Source organism: Borostomias antarcticus (genome assembly GCF_949987555.1).
Source record: "Borostomias antarcticus genome assembly, chromosome: 7".
In the NCBI taxonomy this organism is placed as follows: Eukaryota; Metazoa; Chordata; class Actinopteri; order Stomiiformes; family Stomiidae; genus Borostomias; species Borostomias antarcticus.
The window spans coordinates 20930348-20956852 of NC_140240.1; the positions used below are offsets into that span (position 1 = coordinate 20930348).

The window sequence follows — 26505 nt, forward strand, 5'->3', positions numbered from 1 at the left end:
GTCAGTCCTGCACACTTCACAGTATAGCTCATAACCAACGTTTGCAGTTTTAACTTTTTCAGTAAATTAAGTGCTTTGAGAAATTCATACAGTATTATAGTTAAAAAGCATGCAGTTATGTCATGATCCGTTATAGATTTTGATTACATTTCTGTTAAGATGTCTGCAATGTGTTCAAGCTATATATTAATAAACATGTTATATTGTGGATTTTGTTGCATTCTGAATAATTTATTTCCCTGTAAAGATGACACATCTTGAAAAGTGTTTATTGAAGGTGATTTATTTGTTGAGTTAACATATTTGGCTTGATGATCAACAGATCACAACAGTTAGTCAAATCTGTACCATAGTTTTAAAATGTAACTGGATCATTTTGTCAGCAGGATCTTTCTGTGCCAAGTCTGAGAAACGATTCAGTGAAGCTGAGAGAAACCCATCAAGCCTGCATGCGCGCGAACACACACACACCTCTACTAAAAACCTACAGAATAACATTCCTATGCATTCGACCATAAAGTCATGCCATATGGTCAGCCTACATATGATATCAGTGTAATAACCCTTACACCATTGATTGCTTTCTGAGATAACTGATCATAGAACGTGGGTTTCACCATGTATGTAAACGTCACTTTTTGCCATGAAATACAAAAATCTTTACACATCAACCACATCTACAAACCCTTACAAAACAGATGTGCTTAGAAATGGGCCTGAGAGACATCACACTCCACACAGACAAAAAAAAAACTTTTAGAAACTTTTGTTACAAATGTTATGCAGCAAGGACATTCCTGGAGTCGGACTCAAAGAATTGCGTGTGACCCTGTGTATGCACAGGTTGAAATACCAAAGCAATGTTTAGGAAAATAGCATTGTTACTTTGACAATATGCCCAGAAGCCAAATGCTGAAAAAGCAATCTTCATGTGCCCTTTCTACAGGAAACTTATTTTCTTCGTCAAGACGTGTACTCATGCCAGTGTCATTTAGGCCAAGCTCCTCTGGCGTGGCTTGATCCTCAGATACAGCTAAGACAGGAGCAGAACAGATTACCGTTAGTTCTGTTTAATGCTGGACAGATCACTGTTATTAGTACAGTTTACAGTTACTCTGGACTGACAAGGAAAACACATACAGTATCATTGAAATTTAGATACATCATTATGAGAATACATATTTGAGCAACAGGCTTTAAAGTGTTTAATTCCAAAACTATCCATTTCGTCAGTTGACTTTTATGTCTTTCCTGCCTTGTCTCCCCCCTTTCTAAATAAAGTCAAAAGATCTGAAAGGACTATAGAGTATTCAGACTGCTAGAGTATTCACACTGGGCCTACTGTACAGGCATGAAGAAGAAATTTAAAATCCAGCGCGAGCCAGTATATCCATGTAATGGCGGTGGTCGGGGCACTTAGAATGCAGTTTCTAAAAATCTATTTTCTGCCGCGAAACGGTTGTTTTCATCAATCTGTCTTGATGAATCGCTAGTTGTGCTTACATAGAGCATAGGCCTGTTGTGGTTTTCACATGCCATGATCTTTAGAAACGTCTTTCGAAACGAAATAGCTTCCTCACTTGCTCCAGCACACATTCGCACAGCGTGCAATCATTGCTCCAGCACGCTGTGCGCATGCGTGCTGGAGCAAGTGAGGAAGCTATTTCGTGCCTAAAGACGTTTCTAAAGATCATATTACAGAGGCATGTGAAAAACAACACAACAGGCCTATGCTCTATGTAAGCACAACTAGCGATTCATCAAGACAGATTGATGAAAACAACCGTTTCGCGGCAGAAAATAGATTTTTAGAAACTGCATTCTAAGTGCCCCGACCACCGCCATTACATGGATATACTGGCTCGCGCTGGATTTTAAATTTCTTCTACATGCCTCCGAACTACACCAAAGTGATCTCGGTGAGTCAAACGTCTTATAATATGTCGTAAATAAGGTCCAGGTTGTCAAAAACGAGCATTGTCCTTTAACCTCATAGCTCATGATGTAAACTATCATATGCTAGCTTTAGCATTAGCTTAGCCTAGCATGTTAGCATGCTAGCTCACACCTGTTGTCCACGCTACTTTACTTTGACAACTACTCTGCTGCTCCCACGCTGTCACGGTATTGTATTGGCATATCTCAGCTACTGTCTTTGTCAGAACTGTCATAACTGTATCTGACCACGCCTGAAGCTTGGTTATTGTCGTGTATTATATATGCTTATTCTTTGTTAAATAAACTACAGTAAGATAATCTCTCTTTTGAATAATTATTGATCAGTAATATGTGTAAGCTAAGTTTCTGACATCAGTATACATCTCTCCCATTATTTATTTAGATCTTGTTCTGACCTTTAATATCTAGTGTCACTCATAAAAACCATAGACATTTCAAAAATAAAAAAGTTTTTCCTTCTTTTTATTTCTAACCATCCCTCCGCGCCTCCCCTGAATTTCTTTGGGGCCTCCCAGGGGAGGCCCGCCTCACAGTTTGGGAATGCCTGTTCTAGAGTATTGGGCCTGGCCTCCTAAGTTCTAGAGTATTGGGCCTAGTGTCTAACTGCTAGAGTATTGGGCCTAGCTTCTCTGAACTGCTAGAGTTTTGGGCCTAGCCTCCTGTCTAGAGTAGTGATTGTGCTGCCTACCCCGAGCAGGTTCCTGGGGATGTATCCCTCCCGGTCAGTGCAGCGGGCCCACCACCACGCCGTCTCCTCTCGGTTGTCACGCCGCAGCACCGTCAGGCAGTCGCCCTCGCGGAAGGCCAGCTCATCCTCGCTCTCGCCCTTGTAGTCCCACAGGGCATACACCACCCCCCGGTTCATGATGCCCATCTTCTCCTGCACGCCTACGGACGGAGACGAGTACGAACACAGGCTCGTCAAGCACTAGTAAACAATGTACGGTCTGTATAGATTCTTTGTTTCAATGAAGAGTTAAAAGTGGAAATGTTCTGTGCCATGACTCCTCATTCTTCATCATTTTAAATAACATAAAAAGCGAAATGATAAAATGGAAATACAACGCTTGCGCAACCTACTCACAGCCCCAATATATGTAGTTATTTCCAGTTACTTCACATTGACTCCTAAAAACTGTCTTTTTATTCCTTTGTTTTTTATCCTATTTGTTTGTGCCTGAGAACTATATACAAAACATATACTAGAAATGGTGCTCGGAGAGAGACCTCCGCCCATGAATGCATTTTGTGTCTCTCTGTGCAAACAGGACATGTTTGGTATTATTGTATTCATTAGACCGAGAGCTTTATGCCAGTCTAAACCCTGTGTCTCTGTGACCTTCCCATGTCCAGATATGGCCGTTTCAATTCTCCCCATTGACAATGAACAGGGGACATTTTGCACTGCTGTCCAAAAGTCCAAAAAATGAATGCAGGTGAATGACCGGCCATGTTTGGACGACTTGTGGACCCGCCCCGTGATTCGGATCTGCTCCAAAATTTAACGGGTTCTAAGTTTGGCCATGCTACACCCCGCCACCGAAAACATTACCTCTCCACCTGCTGCACGGTCGCTGGGGAAGAAATAACAAAGTCTATAAACTAAAGCTGTACACGAGTGCAATAACTACAGTGTCATTCAGATCAGATAATGAGTATGTCCATAACATGTCCTGTCCAAGAAAAGTCTGGGCACCAAAAACAAACGGTTACTCAGAAACTGCCTAAACAGAGAAGCATGGTTGAGATCGCCATGAGTGCACTGCGGTGCTATGTCTGGAGTGTGGCAGTAACTGAATGGATGATGTAACACGATGATGCCGCCTCAGCACTTGGGGGGGGGGGGGGGGGGCGGGGTGAGGGGGGGTAACAATGGCGTGCGAAAACTCCCGTGGCAGATAATATGGACGCAGGCCGACAGCTATCAGGCCGGGTTACAGATTACAGACAGTCCAGGATTACACCATCTGTTGTTCACTAGCAGGGCAAGCCCCCCTCCTCCCTACCGTGCTCCCCGCTAGCCCCGGGCGGTCTGTCTGCCTGCACCCAGCCATGTGCTACGCTCCTCGTTAGCGCCGCAAACTCAGCAATTTTATTTGCCAGAGATATCATGCTACTCCTGATGATGGAGGGGGGCGGGGGGATACAGTCTGTAGGCCTACATCCTTTTCCTTGTTCGTAGTTGCACCCCTGCGACTGCGCGTCATCTCATCTCCTTCAAGATGTCCAGTCTCTCTGCTCAGAACAAAGTCGGCTTTTGCAGTGAGACCAGCCGTTCCCGGCGAGTGAAACAAGACTGTTGTTGTTGTCCGTGGTGCCGTCACTGACGCCAGGGTCAGGTTTGGCTTCCGGAAGCGCTGGAACTATAGCTGCAGAGAGCGATCCGGTTAACACGGGCGCCGAAAAGGAAACCGGCAGCGCTTCTCAGCGCCTCCGCAGCCCGTCTTAACCCAGCGTGAGGACGCTCAAAAAATAAAATAAATCCATCCATCCATCCATCTTCATCCGCTTATCCGGGGTCGGGTCGCGGAGGCAGCAGCTCCAGCAGGGGGCCCCAGACATCCCTTTCCCTAGCAGCATCAACCAGCTCTGCCTGGGGAATCTTTAGCCGCTCACAGGCCAGTGCGGAGATGTAGTCCCGCCACCTAGTCCTGGGTCTACCCCGCGGCCTCCTCCCAGCCGGACACGCCTGGAACACCTCCCTAGGGAGGCGCCCAGGAGGCATCCTCACTAGATGCCCGAACCACCTCAACTGGCTCCTTTCGACGCAAAGGAGCAGCGGCTCTACTCCGAGTCTCTCCCGGATGACTGAAGTTCTCACCCGATCTCTCAGGGAGACCCCAGCCACCCTCCGGAGAAAACTCATTTCGGCCGCTTGTATCCGTGATCTCGTTCTTTCGGTCATGACCCATCCTTCATGACCATAGGTGAGGGTGGGGACGAAGATAGGCCGGTAGATCGAGAGCTTTGCCTTTTGGCTCAGCTCTCTTTTCGTCACAACAGTGCGGTAAAGCGACTGCAGAACCGCACCAGCTGCTCCGATTCTCCGGCCAAACTCCCTCTCCATGGTTCCCTCACTCGTGAACAAGACTCCCAGATACTTGAACTCCTTCACTTGGGCTAAGGACTCATTTCCTACTCGGAGCGGACAGGCCACCGGTTTTCTGCTGAGAACCATGGCCTTAGATTTAGAAGTGCTGATTCTCATCCCAGCCGCTTCACACTCAGTTGCGAACCTATCCAGAGAGTGCTGGAGGTCGCAGGCAGATGATGCCATTAGGACCACATCATCTGCAAAAAGCAGCGCCGTGATCCCCAGCTCACCGAACTGCAAACCCACCTCCCCACGGCTACGCCTCGATATCCTGTCCATGAAAATCACAAACAGGATTGGTGACAAAGCGCAGCCCTGGCGGAGGCCAACCCCCACCGGAAAGGAAGACGACTTACTGCCAAGGACCCGGACACAGCTCTCGCTCTGGGTGTACAAGGATTGGATGGCCCTAAGTAGGGACCCCCTCACCCCATACTCCCGCATAACCCTCCACAAGACCTCTCGAGGGACCCGGTCGTAAGCCTTCTCCAAGTCCACAAAACACATGCAGACAGGTTGGGCAAACTCCCAAGCCTCCTCCAAGATCCTTGCGAGAGTGAAGAGCTGGTCGGTTGTTCCACGACCAGGACGAAATCCGCATTGTTCCTCTTCGATCTGAGGTTCGACTATCGGCCGGACCCTCCTTTCCAGCACCTTGGAGTAAACTTTCCCTGGGAGGCTGAGTAATGTGATGCCTCTATAATTCGCACACACCCTCTGGTCCCCTTTTTTTAATATTGGGACCACCACCCCAGTCAGCCACTCCTTTGGCACTGACCCAGACTTCCACGCAATGTTAAAGAGGCGTATCAACCAAGACAGCCCCTCTACACCCCCGTGAATAAAATAAATAAAACGGCAAAAACACGACACACAACATAAAAAATGCACAGAAGTAACGGAAAACAGGAGCTGCTGCAAATGCCATGCAAGGTGCCAACCTGCTCATTGGGAGCAATTTAGAGGAACTGGGAGCACTAGGCATAGCCACCCCAGGGAGAAGAGGAGGGGACTGACCGTAGAGGAACTGGGAGCACTGGGAGTAGCCACCCCAGGGAGAAGAGGACGGGACTGACCGTAGAGGAACTGGGAGCACTGGGCGTAGCCGTCCTCCATCTCTTCACATTTGTCGGCCGCCGTCTGCATGTCGCTGTAGGTGGTGGCGAACACCGCCGCCCCCGACTCCACCAGGAACTTACACACCTGCACGTTGTTACAGGAGGCGGCGCAGTGCAGGGGGGTCCTGAAGGACACAGATACAGGAACCAAATTAAGGTTAATCTAATCTAATGAGCGTGATTTAACAAGAGGAAAGATTGAATGAGGGATGGAGGTGAAACAAAGGGTTAGAAGGAGAGCAGAGGAGAGATGGCAAGGTTGAACAGAACGGAAATAAAAATTCATTATATTTATAAAGCACTTTTCACTGAGAGTACTGACAAAAACTGTTTAGCACTAGCTACTGTACATGGTCTCCTCAAATGCACTAGCTAACATTAGCATTACCTCACTTCCTGAACTTAACCCATAATATTTCACTCACCTATAGGGTCCTGTGAATTCATCTAGACAGTTAAATCCACATGAGACTCCAGTGAGACTCAAAATCAACTCACCAGCCATCGCTGTCGGCAGCGTTGACGTTGACACCAAACTGCACCAGGAACTTGACGATCTCTGTGTGGCCGGCGCAAACAGCATTATGCAGAGCCGTGATGCCCTCGTCGTTGGGCAAGCTGGGGTCCTCCACCTGTAGAAGACAGGATAAGATCATTTCCGTTTGTGGTAGGAGCTGAATGTATTTGCCCCCAAGGCATGGTTTAATATCTTTAGATGCATCCTTCCTTCTTGCCTTCTACTATGAAACCACTGATCTGACATGACCCGCGGAGTGAAAGCTATTCAGAAGAGCAAAGACCACTGGTGTCGGATCAGAGATCGGCTCAAGGAAGGCAGAAGGGAAGACGGCCTTTTCAGAGTTTAACTCAGCGCTAGTCTTGGGTCTTTTGTGGGATTCCGCCAAAGGCGTTAAGGTCAGTTTGTGTCCATTGGCAGTCCTGACCCATCCCGTTCATCATACTGGAGCCTGGTAAAGCCTTGCTTAGACAACATCCATATGAAAGGTCATCTGAAGTCGCCTAGCTGCTTGGAACAGCAGGAAGGATTAGGGTTGGATTACGCATTATTGATCTTCACGAGGAAATTACTTTCACCACGATCACAGCTGGCATGTCTTGAGAGGCCGTGACAAACAAACAGAGGAATGAGCTTCGGGTTTTGCGTATCACGTCAAGACCTAAGCTTCAAGTCTACAGTATTGTCCAAAAAGCGTCCGGCTGTTTGAATACAAACGGTAGACTCTAATCTCCTGTCTGGATGTGAATACATTGTTTTCTCTATCCACTCCACCTGTTTGCTAATATCCTCATGTGTAGGAAAAGATGCCAACACAATTTCTACACAGACCCATTCCATGGTCTACGTTCATTAGGGTCCAGGGAGGTTAGGTGCATTGTGGGTACGGTTATTGTCCCCCACCCAATGAAATCGGAGGGAGGCCTATTAAACGGCCTCTGCCTGTGCGTACTCTTCACAAAAATGTACCAGTGCCCACCACTAGGGTTGCTAGTCCATTTTTCATTGTCCCATTGGCAATAGTAGAACCTCAGGGATCCGAAAAGTCCGGTCAACCGAAACTGGACGTTGCCATCACATTGAACATTTTACAGTAAAGTCACCTTTATATTGAAATTCCTTGAAAGAAAGCGACATGAGTTTTGTGAGGCTCGGTTCTCAGTCAGTGCTGTAGAGCAACTTGTGTGTCCTAATTGTAAACCATAAAAGTGTCTTAAATAAAGCTATTCAGAGATTTTGTCAGCGAGCAAGTAGCAGCGGCAGCCTACATTCCATGTTTTCAGTGAGTGAAGTTAAAAAAATTCGAGAAACGATTGGAAACTCAAGACTGCCATGGCATGCGTGTTTTTTACAAGTGTATGTAAATCTTTGACTTTTCTTTTCTCTTTATATTTAAAATATTTGCCATAGTGAAGGAAAGTACACAGTTGTTTGAGTTCCAGTAGTAGTTTGTGGTCCCGTTCACTCACGTCATAGATGACCCTCTGCACCAGGTCGTGCTCCCCTTCCAGAGACGCGTCCAGGAGCAGGGCCAGGGGGTTGAACTGGACCCGCATGCCGTGGTGGCGGCGCTCCGAGCCGTCCTTGCGCAGGTTGCTCCTCTTGCCCTGGGGAGACGGGTCACGGAAGGAGAGACGTCGGCCAGACGGGTCAGCGCGACTTCGGAAAAGTAGTGCAGCCGCAAATGCTAAAGCATTGGTCGGATGTGGGATGTGTTTGAAGGCCTGTGGGTGAGTGGGATGTGGGATGTGTTTGAAGGCCTGTGGGTGAGTGGGATGTGTTTGAAGGCCTGTGGGTGAGTGGGATGTGTTTGAAGGCCTGTGGGTGAGTGGGATGTGGGATGTGTTTGAAGGCCTGTGGGTGAGTGGGATGTGGGATGTGTTTGAAGGCCTGTGGATGAGTGGGATGTGGGATGTGTTTGAAGGCCTGTGGGTGAGGAGGGATAGTTACCGGCGGCAGAGTGACCTGTCCCGTGACTTCAGGAGGCTGCATGCTGAGGGCGTCCTCCCCCAGGTCCTGCTCCCCACAGCTGGGGTAGGGAGGAGGAGGGTAGGGGGGGTACTCATCCAGGTAGGTGTCATGCTGGCCTGGGGCCGGGCCCGGGGGTGGGGGGAGGGGCACCTGTTCCTCTTCCTCCAGCGGCGGGGGCGTGGCGTGGCATGAGGCGGGGTCAGGGATGGGCGAGCGGGGGGGCAGGGGAGGGGGCTTCTGAACCACGTTATCTTCGCTCTCCGTGGGGGGCAGCGCCGGATCACCTGCGGACGTCCCCGCCTCGGCCCCGCCCTCACCAGCCCGGTAGAACGCCGCCGCCTCCACGGTCTCCATGGCGGCCAGCGTGGTCTTCTGGTAGAGCAGCTTCTGGATGTTGGGCCCGGCGGGGCCCTCGGGCTCCGTGATGGAGCTGCGCTTCTTCAGGGGCCGCGGCGCACGGTGCAGCCGGCGGCGCAGGGCCTCCAGGTCGGTGTCGGCGGCAGGGCGGCGGTGGTGGTGGTACGGCGGCTGGGAGATGAAGGGCAGCAGCTTGGTGGGACTGAGGGGGCGGGGGGCGGCGCGCTCCGTCTCCAAAGGCCCCTGCTGGAGGGGGGGCGGCCCATCGCCCGCTGCCGGGATCCCCTGGTCGACCTCACTCTCGGCGTAGACGCCGTCCATGAGCGGACACTGCTGCCCCCCGCTGGTGGGGATGACTGGTTTTCCATACACTGTTGGGAGGGAGTGGGGGGGGGGGCGCCATACTAGTGGTCAATAATACATTTTTACTATTCCAATTTGCTATTATTACTATTTAGTCATCTCGGTGTCATATGTGAATCTCAATCCATATTATTGTGCATATAATAGTAGTAACATTAACTGTACTAGCAGGGTCTGGTAAATGAAAAAAAATGACCAGACAGACAGATTTTTGTGCGTGGCTGTAGGCCAGCGCACCTAGGATAGCGTTTGTCCAGTTATCACTCCCTCCCTCCCTCACTCCCTCCCCGACCTGCATTTCTCTGTTGGCACCACAAGAGGCAGTAGTCCAAGCATACCAAAATAAAGAAGAACACCAAAATCAACCCGCCGATCTCCACTGCACAAGTAGAGAGGCGGTGAAAGCAATGGACTCCCACGCGGGAGATCGGGGTTCAAGACCCCGGTGGGGACGATTTTATGGGACTATACCCCAAACCTCCACATGTTCATCCTTTCAGTCCGACCTTTACCCCTTGCCTTATAGGTCAGATCCTGTCCCAACCCCAAACCATATTCTAACCCCAACCCACACTAGGGACTGGAAGAAGGACACCAAAACCCACCCACTGATCTCCACTGCACAAGTAGAGTAAGTGGTGAAAGCATTGGACTCCCATCCAGGAGACCGGTGGGGTCGCGGTGGGGATGACTTTATGGAACTTTATCCCTTACCTTTGTCCAGAAACCAATTGCAGCAAAATAACTAACGTTACAGGGATAATGAGTGTAACTGCTTTAGCCACTGACCGCTACCATTAATGTTATGGAAGCTGCTGCTAGTTGTTGTGAGCTCATGAGCTTACTGGCTATCCCGCTCTTATTGTGCTGGATTAGCATTGGAAGCATTGGAACTGATGTGTCCAGGCGACAAGATCTATCATAATTTATCAGACATTATTTCATGTAATTTCAATTCACAGCTATTTCAGTGGCGTGACTAGCTTCCATCCTACCAGTCCTGAACAGAAACAAGCCAGCCACGCACATAAGCCAGGCTGGACCTGGCCTGTTTTTTTTTTCCAGCCAATGGCTAGTAAATAGAGTTCCCCACTCAGGCTGTGTTCCTCAGCTCAGGGGGTCTGTCTTTGGCTGTTCCTCACTCACCTCGGGGCTGTGTGCGTGTCAGGGTGCCGGTCCCCGACGGCGGGTAGCCCTTCCCCGGTGTGGCCTGCTGGGTGTACATGGAGTAGATGGACGAGGCCGCCACCGTCTGGGGCTTTGGCAGCAGGGGCGCCGGGGGCTCCGGAGGAGGGGGGTCGGGGGCGAACGGCGGCACGGCGGCCGCCGGCGGTGCCTCCTGCCTGGGGGGCAGCGGCAGGGTGTGACTGTGGACGGGGAGGGGCGGCAGCGGCCGGGGGCGGGGCGCGGCAGGCCTGCCCTTTCCTGGGAAGGTGCCCGTGCTGTAGGGGGGTTTGCTGAAGGCGGGAGGCCCCGGCTGGGATGTCGTTGGTCTGGGCTTGCTGGGCACCGGCGGTGGCATCTTGGGTAGACCTTTCCCAGAGGCCTATGGGTAAGGACATGAGTAACTGTATTGTTTTTAATCATAGACCGATGCGTCACAAGAAGGAAGTATCAAATAGGCAAGTCTGCGTGTCCACCAATGACCTGTATGTAGCTGGACAGCACCAAGCTTACAGCTACTTAAGAGGGCACTAGAGATTAGAGCTTGGCTAGGCTACCGATGTTTTACAGATATGTTAGCACCGAATATTGTGTTTGTACAGACTGGAGTGTTAACTAGCCGAGTTAGGGTAGTTATCTAATGTTAGCTAGTGCTAACGTTTGCTGTCTCTGCAGTCTTGCCAAAAACCAACCGTCCTCAACGTGAGAACAGCCTGTTACAGACAGACATAATTTTGGCTAGCCTTCGCTCTAGCCCAAAAGGGTTTTCAACTTTTTTCAACTGAGAAAAAAAGCCTAGAGCCCGAGGGACTAAAGCGCTTGGAACACAGCTCTCATCAAAAGCACTTGGAACACAGCTCTTATGTCTAGAGCGCCCTCAAGCTCCTTACCCACTGTAAACAATGAGAAAACAGTGTCAGCTCTAAAATACAGCTCGCCGGTGGACCTGCACCCTAACGCCATTTGAACTATACTGTTAAAAAAAAAATTAAGGGAGCACTTAATCATTACAGTATAACACCAAGTCAATTAAACTTCTGGGATATTGATCCGTCCAGATTGTGAATCAATTTCACCTGCTTTGGTGCAAATGAAAGCGACAACATGAGAAGCAACAGCAAGACAACCCCCAAGAAGGAAATGGACAGATTGTTCTCTAGTTTTGCATTTCGCTAGTGTCCTTGTCACTACTGGCAGCATGAGGCGGTACTAAAGAACAAGAGACAAATCTAGAGAACAATCAGTCAGGAAGGATGAGGAGAGAGAAACGGTCTGTGGCCACCACCAAAACCTCCACCATTTCCTTTTTGGGGGGTGCAAAGACAAAGGCTGAGGAACCAGTGCAGTACCTGGGCGTCCCTGTAGAGGTCCTCGCTGCTTCGGTTGTTCCGGGCGGGGATGGGGGGCGGGGCTCCTGACACCGCATGGCCCTTTATCTCACTTATCTCACCGTCTACACAGCGACCACAGAGACACCGCAACAACACACGGTCAGAATTATCACCACACAGTATACCACCACACCCTCAGAATTATCACCACAGTATACCACCACACCCTCAGAATTATCACCACACAGTATACCAACACACCCTCAGAATTATCACCACACAGTCTACCACCACACCATCAGAATTATCACCACACAGTCTACCACCACACCATCAGAATTATCACCACACACTGTACCACAACACCACACCATCAGAATTATTACCATATACCACACCATCAGAATTATCACCATACGGTATATGAGATACATGAAAAATGTTTTTCATAAAAATAAATGTATATTTACATTTTTATATGAATGAGCATGAATGAATTTATTTATGTTTTTCAGGGGCAGCTGTAGCTCAGTTGGTAGAGCGGGTCGTTGAATGGTCAGTAGTTCGAATCCCAGCTCCGACTGTCCACATGTCGAAGTGTCCTTGAGCAAGACACCTTACCCAAAATTGCTCCCAATAAACAGGTTAGCGCCTTGCATGGCAGCTACCACCATTGGTGTGTGAATGTGTTTGTGAATGGGTGAATGAGAGGCCATTGTTAAGAGCTTTGAGTGCCGCTAAGGTGGAAAAGCGCTATATACGTGCAGTCCATGCATATTGACATTATTCTCTAACAATGTATTGGGCTGGGTTTGGCCTCACCTCAAACCACAGTTTTATTTTAATTTTATTTTGTGCCTGATGTTTACACGTTGATCCAAAATGACCCAAATTCTTGATCCATAAAAGGCCAGGTTTACCTGCATCTGGGAGCTGGATGGTGGACATGCGGGGCAGGGTGGAGGCATAGCCTGGGCCTCTGCTGGTCTCACCGGAGCTGCTCCAATCAGAGAGCTTGGACGTCTTGGATGCATGGAAACCTGACCAATCAAGAGGAAGTGGGGAAGAGGGGGGGGGGGGGGGGGTTTATACACCGAGAACCCTTGAGCTTGTTGCTTCACATAAACTGTTCAATAAGCATTAGGCACATAAACACACAAGACTATCATTCATCCACACTGACATCTAATTTTATGTTGTTTTGGCGAAAGTTTCACATTGTTTTGGGGCAGGTTTCATGTTGTTTTGCAGCAGATTTCATGTTGTTTTGGGGAAGGTTTCATGTAGTTTTGGGGCAGGTTTCATGTTGTTTTGCAGCAGGTTTCATGTTGTTTTGGGGCAGGTTTCATGTTGTTTTGGGGCAGGTTTCATGTTGGGGTTTTATTTTCTTGGAGTTATACTGTAACAGCTTCAGTCTTTTCCCCGCCTAAATACTAATTGCATTCACCGGAGGCGGGTTTGAGCGGTCTGGGAGGGGCCTTCATGGAGGAGTCAGGCATGGGTAAAGTAGCTGTGCCGTCCGGGTAGGCCGGCTTGACCAGCAGCTCCTGTCGACCGGGCACCGGGGGTCCCGAGGCCGCGCTGGGGGCCTGGATGTAGGGGCCCACGGCGGCCACTCTGGAGGCACCACACTGCTGGGGGGCCTGGCCGTCCGCGGGGGTCTAGAGAGACGGCAGAAATATACAAGTACATTAATTCATTACATTACAGCATTTGTAATCAATAAAAAAATACAGAATATATACAATAGTTTAACGTAATCCTTTTTACAAATTCAATTTACTGTGATAGCAAATGGAAGCCTCCCAGATTCCAGCTGAGCAGAGCCAGGCGTGGACGGTGGGTGTAGGAGTTAGATAATGTGAGTCTGTGTGTCTGGGGCGGAGCCGGACTCACGGGCAGGTTGTCCCTCTGCTGCAGGGCGGCCTTCTTCTTCCACAGGCGCTGACGGAGCTCCGCCACCCGCCGGTCCACAGCGGCCACCTCCACGCTGCGCCGGTTCAGGCTCTCGCGCTGCTGCTGCAGCTTGGCATTCTGGTCCTGGTTCAGCTTGTTCCTTAGCTGGGGGGAGGGGGCAGAGAGAGAGAGTCAGCTACGGAACCATACTGGGATACTGTATGTTACTATGTTGCTTCCATGTGTCTTCCAAATGGCTTTGTCAGTTTTTCCACAAAAAAATAAAGCTAAAACAGTTATGTTTTTTTTTTTAGAAGAGAGTAGAAGTGAGTCTGACGTTCTACTCATGAGCTTTGAGCTTCGTTTCCTTGGGTAACCGAGTGACAAAATGTCCTTGTGAGTCCCAGGGAGTGGTAGCAAGTGGTTGGTTCAACTCACTCCTCAAAGGAGCGCCAACAGTCCCTCCAAGAGGGACTTCCCCTATGTGGCTTCAAAATCCTGCCCTGAGCGAGCCCTTAACGTGTGTTATTACACAGCTCTAATACTCGATTCTGATTGGACAATGCTGTGTTCTATTGGTGAATTGTTTATCGATAATTCACCGGCAATGAGAAATATTCTCTGCTGTTAAGGGCAACACATGATACTGTACAGTATGTCCATGGGCGACAGTTGAAAGTTGTATGAAAGTTTGAACATTCCGAACAATAACAGTTTGGCTGTTGTAGCCTATGTTCAGTCTCTGAAAACGTCCGTTGCCCAAGCACACAGAACCATTTCACTGGCAAAATAAAAAGTGTAGTCTTATTAGTATTAATGTGGTTGGTAAGTAGCCGTGTAATAAGCGGGATAACGTCTGTCCAGCTGGTCATTATCGAAAAAGAAGAGCCCTTAAGTGCGTTACAAAACCATGGCTTGACCTCGGGGTTCTGAACAGTCAGGCTCTTCTTTTTCGATAATCACCGGCTGGCCGTACGTTATCCCTTACTGAGCACTTGGGTCTTCACTTCCAACTAAACACCACTGTGCCGAAAAACAGGACGCTAAACCTAGATGGTTGACATCCAGCATTTGTGGTCAGCGTGGCCCTCACCTGCAGCTCCTTGTACAGGCGCTCCAGCTCGGCGGTGGGGCCCTGACCGTGGGGGGGGGGCTCTGGCCGGACGCTCCTCAGGGCCTCCAGCTGCTTGCTGAGCTCGTCCACCCTGGAGACGGCCGCCAGCAGCTCCTTCTGCTTCTGCTGGAACAGGCCGTTCATCTGCTCGATCTCCTCCACTGCTCCGCAGTACACACACACACACATACATGCACACGCACATATACATACACACACGCACACACATACACAAACATACATGCATGCATACATACATACATACATACATACATACATACATACACACACACACACACACACACACACACACACACACACACACACACACACAGACACACACATACATACATACATACATACATACATACACACACACACACACACACACACACAGACACACACACACACACACACACACGAATATGAAGCCACGCATGTAAACGCAAACACAGATTCATTTCTAAGGACATACAATAGACAAAGAAATACTGTCCATTCATAGGGTCTCGTCCACAGACGACCTAGTGAGATACAGAGCTACTAGTATCCCCATAGTTTTCTGTGTCCCACCTCAACACAGAGTTCATATCATGCTTAGATTTCAAATAGTGTCAAAACAAAGCTCTCCTAGTTAATATTTCCGTTCACTACCTTGGCAGTGCGAGATTTGCCAATGGGATTAAGAGATTAGAACAGTGTGTGTGTGTGTGTGTGTGTGTGTGTGCATCTGTGTGTGTGTGAACTCTCTCTACCAAACCTTAGCACACAACAATGGATTCATAAAAAGAGATTAGAACGACGTGTGTGTGTGTGTGTGTGTCACCCAGAAACATCGTCCCCCCACAAAGATGTCACCCAGAAACAGTGACCCCCCCATTGTCCCCATCACCAACCATTGATGCTTTCCTCTCCTCCCTCGAGAGCCAACCTCCACTGCCCTTCCCCCCCAACCACCCCTTCCCCCACCCCTCTGAGCCCCCATGCTCCAGCCCCCACCCCTCCCCGTGGCTAACCCATGTAGCAGGCGGGCGGACCTACTAACCTAGTTTTCCGTTGCTGAGGCGTTTCTGCTCCACTTGGCCCCTCAGGGCCCGCACCCTCCGCAGCTTGGCCTCCTGGTTGTGGGCATTGTCTCGGAGCTGCCGCAGACGGTCCTGCTCGCATGCCTGCTGCTGCTGCTGCTTCAGGTACCGGAGACGCTGCTCCTGGTCAATCAATCAATCAATCAATCAACCAATCAACCAATCAACCAATCAACCAATCAACCAATCAATCAATCAATCAATCAATCAACCAATCAAACAGCCAACCAATCAATCAATCAATCAATCAATCAATCGATTCCTCTGTACCTGGAGCAGAGGGACTCTTCTAAAAGCTCTAGACTTTTGTTTGTCGTTTGTTTCTAGATTTACAATATCCCTGTGAAATGTTATTCTAGTTATACTGAGTATCTTTCTTATATTGAATTGTATAAGTGACAGTTTATCTTCTTGTTATGTTATTATAGTTATACCGAGTATTGAATTGTACCAGTGAGTTTGTCTTCTTGTACCAATCTTTTTCAGGTGGTGGCTTTACCTTTTGTACAGGTGTGGTAGTGTAAGGCAAGGCAAGTTTATTTGTATAAACAAATAGTGCGGTAGTGAAATATAATTTACATATTATATAATCTACTGTATATAATCTGTATTTCTAAAATCTATTCCTGTGCTCAGTGAAGTGACCTAATGTTACCTTTGAGGCCAAGAGCTGCTGCTGTGCATTGATCTGCTGCTGTTGCCGTGACGCCATGTCCTGCAGCTCTGATAGGGTAATGTCCATGGGATGGGGGGCCACCTGAGGACCAATCACATCAGAGAGTGTCTCTATAGTAAATTCTATATGTCACACGTTTTATGACAGTTTGCTGTTCAACTTCTGTTTCCAACATGGTTAGATGCTGGTAATTCATACACAAAATGACCAATTAGCCTAATTTATATGTTTAACTACATGTATTTTTAAAATCATTAATCATCATCTGACACAACAACATACCTATCAATTATGTTTGAGGAAAGACCCAAGAGTTTCTGAGATCATATGGTAAATAATGGTAAAAGGTAAATGGACTGCACTGACTAGTGCTTTTATCCAAAGCGCTTTACAATGAAGGCCTCTCATTCACACGCACATTCACACATGGCGGCAGCTGACATGCAAGGTGCTAGCCTGCTCATTGGGAGCGATTTGGAGTTCAGTGTCTTGCCCAAGGACACTTCTGACAGGAGGAGCCGGGATTCGAACTGCTGACTCTATGATCATTGGACGACCTGCGCTACCTCCTGAGCCACAGCCACCTTGCGACATCTCGTCACTTGATCCTGGCAAAAGGGTTCCACTCACCCCGTTCTCCATGCGCTCGTCTCCTGGACCCTTCACTGGGGTTCTTTTGGCTAAGTGCTCCGGTGCTCTGGACTCACCTAAAGTGTTCAATACAAAGTTGACATGGTTACAATGGCTTAGTGTGTGTGTGTGTGTGTTTCTGTGTGCATATCTCACATCCTTTACAGAGTAATATGTATATACAGCATATAAATATAATTATATATAGAGAGATGTCCAGAATAAAGAGTATATACCTGTACATATACAGTAATATACATAGACGTACAAAATATAGAGAGTATATACATACATGTATAAATATACATAGAGATGTACAGAATATCCAATATGGAGTTGTCTTATTAAAGTAGTTCACAGACCATACATTATCTTTAGAGACCATACAGTATCTTCTTAAAGGACAATGCTCGTTTTTGACAACCTGGACCTTATTTACGACATATTATAAGAAGTTTGACTCACCGAGATCACTTTTGTGTAGTTCGGAGGCCTGTAGAAGAAATTTAAAATCCAGCGCGAGCCAGTATATCCATGTAATGGCGGTGATCGGGGCAACGAGAATGCAGTTTCTCAAAATCTATTTTCGGCCGCTAAGCGGTTGTTTTCATCAATCACATTGGATGAATCGACAGTTGAGATTCCTCAAAGCGAGGCATTGTTGTGGTTTTCAAATACGGGGTCTTTAGCCTCTGTAACATGATCTTTACACGCCTTTCCCCACTTGCTCCAGCACGCATGCGCACAGGCCAGCGCGCAGACTGGCTATTCTCCGGCTACACTCGCGGCTCACATTCTCTGCGCTACGATCGGATTGTTGGTGCCTAGAATATTGTGTGCAATATGGCTGAATATTTGTCAGATTTAGAGGATCTAGAAAATGAATTAGAATATGACGGACGTCCATATCGTTTTGAGCCGCGAGTGTAGCCGGAGAATAGCCAGTCTGCGCGCTGGCCTGCGCGCATGCGTGCTGGAGCAAGTGGGGAAAGGCGTGTAAAGATCATATTACAGAGGCTAAAGACCCTGTATTTGAAAACCACAACAATGCCTCGCTTTGAGGAATCTCAACTGTCGATTCATCCAATCTGATTGATGAAAACAACCGTTTAGCGGCCGAAAATAGATTTTGAGAAACTGCATTCTCGTTGCCCCGATCACCGCCATTACATGGATATACTGGCTCGCGCTGGATTTTAAATTTCTTCTACAGGCCTCCGAACTACACAAAAGTGATCTCGGTGAGTCAAACTTTTTATAATATGTCGTAAATAAGGTCCAGGTTGTCAAAAACGAGCATTGTCCTTTAAGGTTCAGAGACCCATACAGTACATTGTGCTGAAATGGCCCACAGAGACCAAGGGGTGTGGCTTGTTCTGAAGGTCTTTCCAAGAGGACATTGCCCCAATATTAAAAGTGGCTCCGCCTACAACAGAGGATACATGGGGGACATCTAACAGGCCTCAACCAACCCTGAGACCATACTTTGGTCTTGCCAGGACCTCATTTGGAGTTTAAGCATAGTAGGGTACTGGAGTGGTTTCTGGAATAACATTCAAGGGACTTCCCAAACAGATACTACAGGTCAGCATTGCTAGTGCAAGGCTATCAATTATTCACTTCCACTATAGCCACTTGCTCAAGAAATTAAGCACATTTGAGAATATACCATTTATTTCTGGATTATCGTTGGCAAAAAATACAGCCAACAAGACCCACAAGTCACGCAGACTTCACTATGAGTTATGCTTGTTGGATTAGGGATGAATAGGCCAAGCCTTAGTAGCAGGTCCACCTAAGCTGCCGTTTGGGGAAGTAAGGTCCAGTCAGCCAGCCAGTAAACTAGACTTCCTGCACACAGTCCCCGTCCTTATGCTACAAACGGACAAGTTACATAATGCTGTTTTGGCAAGGTTGGCAAACGGCTAAAAATACAACGGCTGTTGTATGTAAAAAGCAGTGAGTCTTGGAGGCCTGAAATAACAACTACTTATTTTATGGATGTTGAGGGAAGTTGACCTGAGAGAGGGGAAAATTTTGTTTTCATGTCATACAGGAACTTAGTGTAGTTCCAAGGGAACATCATATCACAATGCTGATCCACTTGGAGAACCTGAACATGATCTACTTGTAAAGAATGATGTGAAACCACATACTCTTCTTCATTGCCATTTTACAGGAAGTATCTGTTGATACCAAAGCACTGCACGCAAAGACTCCAGTTCATTGACCGCTCCTAAACTTAACTAAGACTGCTGTTCACCACCCGCTCCTAAACTAAACTAAGACTGCTGTTCACCAACTGCTCCTCATGGCTAATGAAAATGAGAAGAGGAATTGTGCTTTGCGCTAGGCGTTAACATCATCCTCTGTGTGGTGTTAACATCATCCTCTTTGTGGTGTTAACATCATCCTCTTTGTGGTGTTAACATCATCCTCTTTGTGGTGTTAACATCATCCTCTTTGTGGTGTTAACATCATCCTCTTTGTGTTGTTAACATCCTGACATGCCTCGGGTTATCTGACATGGCGGCGAACAGTAGTTGGCCACATGAGAGACCCTGTCTGAACTTGGGGTCTTGAGAGGACAGCGAGTGCTCGGTACAGCTACAGGGATGTGGGAGTACACGGACAAATAACTCACTGGTTCTCACTCCTGAACGCAGTTAAGAAAAAGTTAAGAATAAATTTCAGATCTCAGAACGCGGCAATGCAGTCGTAGGAAGGCCAAATTGGGCTGAATTTATGAGAAATCCGAGGTGATTGCTTTCACATCTACAGATATCCTAGGCATGAAATAATAAGAATAATAAGAAGAAGAATTAATACGAGAATATTTGTATCATTTCCAATTACGTTTCACATTTATAGTCATGATTCTACAAGGCTATCAATTATTCATTGCCACTATAACCACTTGCTCAAGAAATTAAGCACATTCGAGAACATACCATTTATTTCTAGATTATCGTTGGCAAAAAATACAGCCAACAAGACCCACAAGTCACGCAGACTTCACTATGAGTTATGCTTGTTGGATTAGGGATGAATAGGCCAAGCCTTAGTAGCAGGTCCACCTAAGCCAGGTCCACCAGAAGGCATTGTGGTGTCCTAAAATAAATAAAAGCACTACACAAACACTGCAAACGGCAGTGAATAAATTAATAAGCACTAAACTCAGTCGCTATACTCAGACTTGGCACAACAGCACCTTATATTCCACAGTCGTCAGAATGGAAACATCTACATTTTGTAAATAAACGTGAATATCCATAACTAAAATATATCATATGGGCCTACATAATATAGATAGGGCCTATCAAGATCCACAAGTAGCCTACTCGTGCATTTAGCTGAGCTGTACAATTTAATCTGCTCTTAGCACATCCCATCCCTTTCATGTAGGCTATATATTTTGCATTTTGTTTTAAAATTCCATATACCGTCTTGTTTTCTATTGTTATTTTATTTTTATTTTTTTCACCTTGCTTAAACTTAGTGTGCACGTTATAAGAGCCAGCGGAGACACATCTCACTGCTCATTTTACTGATATGTTGCATTGTCGAATTTGCACTTGAACATCAATCATGTCAATTGGGAACCTCTCAACTTTTTCCGCGCTGTCTGGGGATTCTGTGTGTACACAACCCTGTAGTAAGGAGCTGGCGGGCTGTTTATGTATGCAAATTCAGGTGTACGAGAACGCGCATTCAACTTAAGATGCAATAGCCTAGCATTCCTCATTTGGGGGAGCACAGCTGAGAACACTTTGGCGGTTTAAGAACACATTTCCATGCGTTCATGAATCCGGCGGGGATCTTTCTTAGGGTTGGTCTTCCGAAGTTCGTATGAAGACATTTAAGAAGACACTTAATGTCTAAACACAACAAAATGTTCAGGAATGAGGTCCAATGTTCCCATCAACAGCCACATTCTGCTGCACCGCATCCTCCTGCTAATGGCTCCCCATGGCTCCTGGAGAGGCACCCTGCCATCCTCGTGTCCAGCTCCATCCCACTATGTGTCGCCAGCTGTCCCCATCAAGTCACCAGCCCCCACATCCATTTTTAGGGGTCAAGCACCGAAGGTGCGTAGAACGCTATTGTAACTGTTGGTATTCTTATCATTTTTTCCCTTGCCGCTCTTGAATAACTCTTGAAGTCCTCAACCAAAAATGCTGTAACTCGAAAAAATTTAATTAAAAATCTACAGAATTTGAAGAAAGTTCAAGTACCTATAATTTGGTACAACAACAATCTAGGGACATTAAACTCACTTGACACGAAGAGGGCACTACCATGTTGCACCATGTCGAAGTATTTGCAGATTCGACCATAGGTGGCTCTACAGTCAACGAATCAAAACGCAAATTTCAAAGTGCTGGCATTTCCACGCTGCTAGACAAAAATGTATGAAACCTCGTACACTTGTCATCCTTCATGTGGAACAAATTTGCCATTTTGACCCATGATTGCCATGATGGATTTGGCTGCAGGTTAAAAATTTGGCAAAACCTACAAAATGTTTCTTCTCATAAACCATAAGTCTGATTGGTCTGAAATTTCACAGGTATGTTTAGGGTGCATGTCTCCCTATAGGGTGTTAACGGCTTAGAAATCCAATCCAAGATGGCCGAGAAGCTGGCATTTAATATTTTTATTTTATTTTGTACAACAATAATCTAGGGATATTAAACTCACTGGATACAAAGAAGGCACTACCATGTTGCACCACGTCGAAGCATTTGAAGATTCGACCATAGGTGGACGTTACAGTCAATGAATCAACGAAAATTTCAGTGCTGGCATTTCCATCCCATTAGATGAAAATGTATGAAACCTTATAGACTTATGTCATTGCTCATGGGGAACAAATTTGCCTCAAGGACACATAGTCTCCGCCATAATGGATTTGGCTGCACACTCATTCACCAAACAAACAACAAAAAACTAAACACAAACACTTACCTTACCCTAACAGCACAACAATTGAATTTATTGAAAGCCTCATGGACACATGCACACACGTAGACCAGCAGCGAAATTAATTCACTTGAGGTATTTGTAACAGGCACAACAAAAATGATACTACAAACAATGCCGTAAACCACAAAATGACTTTAACAACAAAGAGAGATTCCACCGATGCGTAGGCTAGGATTACTATGGAAGCTTAATGAATAACGGACAGCAGGTGGGTCGGGGGTATTGTGTTGTAGCCTGACTGTATTCACAGAGGTCCTTGAAGCACACTCTACCTGCCTGCACTTTCATAGTGGCGTGACTCTAGCACTCACATGGTCAGTAGCCTACACGCGCTGGTGGGGGTGCAGGCGGGACGGGAGTACATTATGCACTATGTGCAAAGCCACGCCCATCACACTTTCATTGTATTTTCATTGATGTTATAACTCAAATGTGCTGTAATAGTATGGCCTGTTCATGGGCTTGTTGCTGCGCTCGCTGCACTCATTCGTTGCTGCGTGCGCTCGTTGTTTGCTTGAAGCTTGACCCCGTATAGCCGCTTGCGGCTTTAATTACTCTTGGTTCTGCTTTTTGTCCCCCCACTTCTGCTTAGCGGCTATACCTAGTTTACTCTACATTCTTTGTGAGCCTGTCTGCTAAGTGCTTATTGTGCTTTGCTATATGATCCACTTAAAGTTGCACTGAAACGGACCTTTGAGATCATCTAACTTCCGTAGTTTGACATATTTCCGATGCAAACAAGCTATGAGGGTGGGACATAATGTTTAGAGGAATTTGATTGGAACATTGACAAGTGGACGGGTTTTAAGAACGATGGACAGATTCGATAGAAGGATAGCGTTGATTGACGGGTGGATGTCGTGAGATTGGCCTAAAATCTAAGGTACCTGTTCTCGTCATTGCACGTGACCTACCGAGAAATTATTTATTTTGATATAAGATTACAACAAAAGTAGAATTTTGTAATTTTTTTGGCATACATTGTTGAATAGGTGAACACTATGACGAATTATGTGAACCAAAATGGGACAAAAGGCTTTTTTCCTTTCAGTGCGACTTTAAATATCCTATTATAGACTACAGGGACAGCTAACACATAATGGCCTATCATGTAAGCAACATCTTTGTAACTATTTATCTACTCTACTGATAGTTATGTCTCTCCTATTAAGTATTTAGCCCATGTTTATTGCTAAATGTTCTTAGCCAATAGACAAACATTGTTCAGGAGCTTGCTCGATCGTCTTGTTGAGAGAGGTCAGGGAAGAATTTTTACTGCTCACTTTTTTGTCCCCTGGGTGAAGTGTTTTTGTGCTTCCCTGTGTAGGGGGAGCACCTAAGTCCATCCCCCCATTGTTCTCTCCTCTCTATAAAGCCCATTGTGTTGCCTCTGTGTATGAAATGCGCCATACAAATAAAGTTTGATTTGATCATGGGGGTTTTAATGGTCTCTGTGCTGCTCAGAGCACCTGGCGCGGAGCTACAGTCAGAACTGCTTCACTAAAGCAGACACAGACGGAGCATCAACCCAGATTGATGAGTAGGCCATCTTCTTGGATACCTTGAAATGCATTTCTATTCCCAATCAGATATTCCAGGAAACTGGCTTATAGTGGTACAGTGAAAATATGGTGTACATGTGAAATGGTTGGGATAGTTATGACCAAAGAGCAAATCAGAATGAATCGATTTGCACTGAAAATCTTTCATAAAATAAAAATTACAAAACAGGATAAGAAGTACCCAGCTGAGCGTCCTAAATGTTTGTCAGGTCAGTAACGGAACAGTACATGTCTGTGTTTCATCCACAACATTGTTGTGTTGATGGGAAGCACGGCAGCTACCCATGCAGGTGTCTCCGCGTTCTAGTTACGCTCCACACCAAGACACCATCTCCAGGGCTCGGATAGGTGACAGTGTTTCAGAGAGCGCGTGTGTGTGTGTGCCATGGGTGTGTGTGTGCATGTGTGTGTGCGTGTATGTGTGTGTGTGTGTGTGTGTATGCATGTGTGTGCATTTATGTATGTGTATGTGTGTGTGTGTAGGTGCATGTGCGTGTATGTGTGTGTGTGAGTGTGCATGTGTGTGTGAGTGTGCATGTATGTGTGTGTGTGTGTGTGTGTGTGTGTGTGTGTGTGTGTGTGTAGGTGCATGTGTGTATGCGTGTATGTGTGTGTGTGAGTGTGCATGTGTGTGTCTGTGTTTGTGTGTGCATGCGTGTGTGTGCGTCCTCACCCGTCTCCCGGCTGGGCGCTCTCTCATGGTGCAGCAGGAAGTGAACCTCTGGCCTCTGCTGACCCCAGCGCTGCAGCACCTCCAGCAGCCTCTCACCGTCGCCCACCGGCCGCTCTGACACCCACAGACACAACAAGCATGGCTGCAGCAGCAGGGCTCAGGGTTCAGCAACAACTCTCTCTCTACTGCTCTACACTACTCTCTACTACTCTACTATAGAAGAAATGTTAGTTTTTAACATTAGTGGTGTTTAAAGAAGTGGGTATACTGAGGGTTCATGGATCACCTGACCCTCACCTGACGTGACCCTCACTTGCCCATCAGCAGACCCTCACCTGACCTGAACTGACCCTCACCGCCCCTCACCTGACCCTCGCCACATCTCGGCGAGGTAGCAGTCTCCCTCTCCCGGCTCCTTGCACAGCTCCACCACATCCCGGCACAGCGTCTCCGGCGTCACCGGCACCTCGGTGAAGTGCTGGTCGTTGTTGCTGAGGTACACGGTGAGGAACATCTAGAGCAGACAAACACAACATGGACACGTAACCACAGTGTGGGCCGACACAACATGGACACGTAACCACAGTGTGGGCCGACCGGTATGCCACTGAGAGTTGAAAAAATCAATGACATATGATCTGTAAGTTCAACTGTTGAAATAATTAAGTCTTTCTGCAACTTTCTATGATTTTGGTACTTCTTTATGGATCCTGGAACTTTCAATTTACAATTGCAGTTTATTTGAAAAGGGACAGTGCATATCAATCAACAACAAATGTTAATACGCCAGATATAGCCAGGAGGATAATTTTCATGGGTCCCTGGCCAAGATGTTATAAAAAAGGTCTCCTAAAATGACAATAGTAAACAACAAAACAGCAATAAAAAAGTAAACAATAAGACAACAACAACCACAACAACAAAACTAGGGCTGCGAGCAGCAGTGAGCGGGCCCTCGCACCCCACGCGTGTGGGGGTGTGGCGCCGTTAAAGGGTGTGCTATTTCGGTGTGCAGTACTGAGAGAAACTTCCTGTCACCAGTAGGTGGCGCTCTAAGAGTGACTCAATACCGACGCATAGATGTGTTCAGGACGGTACCTTGATGAAGCGTGAGAAATGTTGAGTAAATCGGATAACGTATGTAGGAGTTATGAGGACTTCCTGTTTCACCAGTAGGTGGCGCTATAAGTGTGACGCAATACTGACACATAGATGTGTTCAGGACAGAACCGTCATGAAGCGTGAGATATATCGGACAAATCCGATAATGTATGGAGGAGTTATGGGGACTTCCTGTTTCACCAATAGGTGGCGCTATAAGTATGACGCAATACTGACACATAGATGTGTTCAGGACAGAACCCTCATGAAGCGTGAGATATATCGGACAAATCGGATGATGTATGGAGGAGTTATGAGGACTTCCTGTTTCACCAATAGGTGGCGCTATAAGTATGACGCAATACTGACACATAGATGTGTTCAGGACAGAACCGTCATGAAGCGTGAGATATATCGGACAAATTGGATAATGTATGGAGGAGTTATGAGGACTTCCTGTTTCACCAATAGGTGGCGCTATACGTATGACGCAATACTGACACATAGATGTGTTCAGGACAGAACCGTCATGAAGCGTGAGCTATATCGGACAAATTGGATAATGTATGGAGGAGTTATGAGGACTTCCTTTTTCACCAATAGGTGGCGCTATAAGTATGACGCAATACTGACACATAGATGTGTTCAGGACAGAACCGTCATGAAGCGTGAGATATATCGGACAAATTGGATAATGTATGTAGGAGTTATGAGGACTTCGTGTTTTATGGCGAAATGTCAAACTTTGGCGGGGCGCCACGGCAAGGGTGTATGGTGAAAACTCAATTTTTTTGATAACTTTTGATGACAAAGGTCTTAAGATGAAGCTGACCGGATATGAAGTTGATCGGATAAAATCTGTAGGAGGAGTTCGTTGAAGTACGAGGCATGGAAATGGTCAAAACAAG

The 26505-nt window shown here is 46.9% G+C and overlaps 1 protein-coding gene across 1 annotated transcript; it reads right to left on the reverse strand.

The window, feature by feature from the left end:
• Positions 1 to 991: 991 nt before the first annotated feature.
• tp53bp2b (tumor protein p53 binding protein, 2b) lies at positions 992 to 25010 on the reverse strand (the record flags this gene model as incomplete). The annotated part of the gene is made up of 17 exons (XM_084440644.1): positions 992 to 1033; positions 2648 to 2847; positions 6130 to 6296; positions 6670 to 6803; positions 8158 to 8295; positions 8639 to 9387; positions 10526 to 10925; positions 11893 to 11996; positions 12795 to 12914; positions 13322 to 13535; positions 13771 to 13935; positions 14864 to 15045; positions 15930 to 16092; positions 16625 to 16726; positions 17276 to 17352; positions 24497 to 24610; positions 24863 to 25010. 17 exons carry the CDS (start codon positions 25008 to 25010, stop codon positions 992 to 994), a joined length of 3219 nt encoding a protein of 1072 aa, XP_084296770.1.
• Positions 25011 to 26505: the final 1495 nt, after the last annotated feature.